The sequence below is a fragment of the Eupeodes corollae genome, chromosome 2 (assembly GCF_945859685.1).
Source record: "Eupeodes corollae chromosome 2, idEupCoro1.1, whole genome shotgun sequence".
NCBI classification, from domain to species: domain Eukaryota; kingdom Metazoa; phylum Arthropoda; class Insecta; order Diptera; family Syrphidae; genus Eupeodes; species Eupeodes corollae.
The window spans coordinates 142,626,370-142,630,321 of NC_079148.1; the positions used below are offsets into that span (position 1 = coordinate 142,626,370).

At 37.9% G+C, this 3,952-nt stretch overlaps 1 protein-coding gene across 1 annotated transcript; it reads left to right on the top strand.

The window, feature by feature from the left end:
* Positions 1 to 203: 203 nt before the first annotated feature.
* LOC129945276 (uncharacterized) lies at positions 204 to 674 on the top strand. Its single transcript, XM_056054934.1, has one exon. The coding sequence runs from the start codon at positions 204 to 206 to the stop codon at positions 672 to 674; it is 471 nt and encodes a 156-aa protein (XP_055910909.1).
* Positions 675 to 3,952: the final 3,278 nt, after the last annotated feature.

Genomic DNA, 3,952 nt, shown 5'->3' on the forward strand with positions numbered 1-3,952 from the left:
TTTTGGAGAAGCTAAATTTGTGCTCGGTATGCAATTAACTCGTGATCGAGAAAACGGAAAGTTATGGATAGACCAACGGACATACTTAAAGAATTCTCAAGCGATTCAATAAGGAGGATTGTAATCCGGTATCCACAAGCTTAGATATTAACCAAAAGCTTATAAAAGAAACACATCAACAAAGCAAACACGAAACTGATTACATGAAAACCGTTCCATATCAAGAAGCTATTGGAAGCATTTTAAATGCAGCTCAAGTAAGTCGCCTAGATTTATCCTTAACAGTGGGGCTTTATCAAGATTTAATAATAAATCCTTCAAAATCTCATTGGATAGCGTTTAAACGACTTTTCCGTTATATAAAAGGAACACAAAATTACAAGCTAGAATACACTCGAGACATTGAAGGATGTTTAGAAGGATTTTCGGAAGCTGACTGGGCTAGTGACTCAGATGACAGAAAATCAACTACAGGTTATCTCTTTAAATACCAAGGAGGACTTATTTCGTGGAATGCAAAGAAACAACCTACTGTCGCTCTCTCCACCACAGAGGCTGAGTATATGGCCTTAGCCTCAACATCTCAAGAAGCACTTTGGCTTCAATCTTTATTGCGAGAACTAATTAATTGGAATCAAGAACTTATATTGCAATGCGATAACAAGAGGCAATAAACATATCTAAAAACAACGTTTATCACGCAGTTTCAAAGCACATCGATATAAGGCATCATTTCTTTCGAGATCTTATGTTTTTTTTTTATAATAAGCGCACACTCAAAGGGATATATTACCCTTATTATGTAGACACAGTGTGAGCACTAAGAAAGGGAGAGAGGGTTTGAAGGGAGATGTCGGTGCAAATTGGTTTTGAATTCCTGAATATTGCAATAGCTGGGAAAGACAGAGCGTGGCAAGGCATTCCACATTCACCTAGTACGGCACCGAAGTTGGGCTCGAGGATATATTGATGAGCATTCCTAGAAGCGCGAGTATTACGGTTGAACTGTTTAAGGGGAGGAATGCAGCTGGCTATTTCTCTAGAGCATAAACCATTAAAATAACGGTACAATAGAGTGAGTGCCATTTATGGATAATGGCAGGGGGGGGGTATATTTCGCTTTAACGATACGAGACAGCATTGCGTTTTCGAAGCATTAAATTCCACGCGGTTTCTTATTCCCCATTGTACAATGCTGTTTTGGTCGGAGTTCAATGAGCTTATCATATTTTGTCGTTGCAGTTCCACATCCGAAGAAGAGGGGTGTGAATCTGAAAACGAATATGAAAAGTTAAGAGTACTATCGTCAGCGAAACAATGTATTGGATTAGATATTGCAGACAAGAGATCATTAATAAAAATGAGAAAGAGTGTTGGGGATAAAACAGACCCCTGTGGCACACCAGCATTTATTTTGTGGTTTTCAGACTTGAATCCATCCAATACAACTTGTATTGAACGATTCGAACTGTAATTACTAATCCAACGAGGGAGGGATTCATGAAAACCAAAAGCACGCATTTTCGATAAGAGAGCCTGATGCCAAACCCTATCAAATGCTTTTGAAATATCATGTGCAATAATCTTACTTTCTCCAAAACTATGTAAAGATTTGTTCCACTGTTAGGTGAGATGAACCATGAGATCACCAATGGACCTATTGCTACGAAAGCCGTATTGCCGGTCATTAAGAAGCTTTCGATCTTCAAGTTATTTTAATTAATCAGCGTTTCCATGACCTTGGAAAGAAGGGACGTATGTAAGTGCAATCGGTCGGTAATTAGACGGTGAGGAAGATTCGCCATTTTTGGGAATAGGCTGGACAAATGCGGTTTTCCATCTGCTCGGAACGAGACCTGAGGAGTAGGACAGATGAAAAAGCTTACGCAGTGGTTTTTCCAGCGATGAAGAACACTTCTTTAGAACAATAGCGGGGATATCAACCGGACCAGCAGATTTATGTATGTTAAGATCTTTTAGGACTCTCGCTACAGTACGAGTACGAAAAAAGATTTGCCCCATAGAATAGAAGATATAATAAATTAAAAGTAGAATTTTTGAAATTTGAAGAGATGCCTGGCTGATGTTCTAACCAAAGGACTCCCTGCTACAAAACACAACTGTTGTACTCTGGTATAAAAATCTAGTGGGGGAGTTGAAAGTTGAGATTTGATACTTTGTTTTTAAATACTTAGTTTATTTAATCGTTATTAAATTGTACTAATTTTTATATGTTTCATGCATTGAAAATAAATATGATTACTGTTCAAAATCTTAAAACATTTTATTTTTAGCCAATGGAACTTATTACCGAATGCATTGTTCACCTCAAATCCATAGAAAAATGCCACAAAATGTTCACTATAAAAATCCAAAATGCAAACAAAATCGAATAAATTTCCCAAAGATCTGTTAAATTTTATACCCTGCAATATTTAGCTCCTATAAAAACATTTTAAGGACTAAAAACACGTAAATTCGTCGTCGTAGTCGTCGCCGTGAACAAATAGTATGATTTTATGAGACCATATATTTTAAAAGTACATCGTAAATACAATTTCCCTTTCTTGTGTGTGTGAATAAACTTATAAATCACCGAGAGTGGACAGATTTAACCTACATTATACAATATTATACCCCACCCTTCCTCCTTCGCCAACACTAAAGTTGAATTTAAAAATAAAAAAAATAATATAATTAAAATAATATTGTGAAAATGCTTGTGCATCATCAGGTACCTCTCCTACTTACTTTTGTTTGTTTCGTGCGGATGACATTTTGTGGCAACATCTCTTCGTGATGCTCCTTCCTTTCCCGTTGCATATCCCTTTTCCCATACATATGTTAAGTGCTTTTCCTTGTGTTTATACATTCATGGGCCATTGCATTGGTCAACAACGAACGAGACCGTTTCCGCTTGCAGCAGTGTGAAAACAGCTTGTGGGGATTAATTTATTGCTTTAAAGGATATCGTCGTTGACTTAAAAGGACACAATGTGGTGCTGGTGCCACATCCAAACATACCATGTAGATTTATGACAACATTGAGTCAATTGCCTATTAAGACCAACCCCAACCTTACACAAATACTTTGGTTTTGGTACCTTTTTTCCAAAGCTCTCTCTTGCTCTTTAGGCAAGGTCCTTTAAGTTAACTCACCGTATTGTCTTCAACCAAAAAATAGCAACGACGATGGCGGCGTATAAAGCTAAAATAGAAAATCCTTTTTGACATAAAACTGCAACAAAGCCATAAAGCCATCCAATGTGTTCACATATGCATGTAGCATGTCAGGAATTTGCCAAACGATATTATAGACGGAACGAAAAGTCTGTTGCTTTTCCCCTTCTTTATAGACTTTTCCTTATACTCCCTTCGTACGAATGAGAAAAATATAACATCAAGGATATGTTCAAAGGATCCGAAATAAATTCTTCATTTTGTAGTTCGTCGTGAATTCCACCCATGCATAGAAAGAAGAAGAAAAAAAACTCCGCGTAAAAACTTTCTCGACGCTAGCGGTGTGACTTTGTCACATTTCCGTTTCAGGAAATTCATATATGTATTCGTTGCTAACAAACATTTATTGCAGCAGGACTCGAATGAATATTTCGCCCGAAGGACCCAGAGGGAAATAGCGTTTGATTCCTGTTGGCACCCTTTTCCACCTGTGCCTCTACTTTACTCACACGCATAGGTGGGTTCGTGGCAACCCTTAGTCGTAATTGTAACCGTTTCTAACCCAACCTAACCCACCTGGGCATTTTATTTTTTCTAATTCACATTCTTACTTTGTCGTTCATTTCTATTCGTCTTTTTGTAGTCGAAACGCAACTTATTCGCGTCACGCCATCCATTGCCACGGCTGCTGCTGCTCCTCGCAACCATAGAGGACGTAGCAGGAGGTAGAATATAGAAGTTGCATGAATATATGGGCAACTTTTGAGATAGG

Coding starts and splice junctions, on each gene's coding strand:
- LOC129945276 (XM_056054934.1), top strand. CDS start 204: ATGAAAACCGTTCCATATCAAGAAGCTATTGGAAGCATTTTAAATGCA.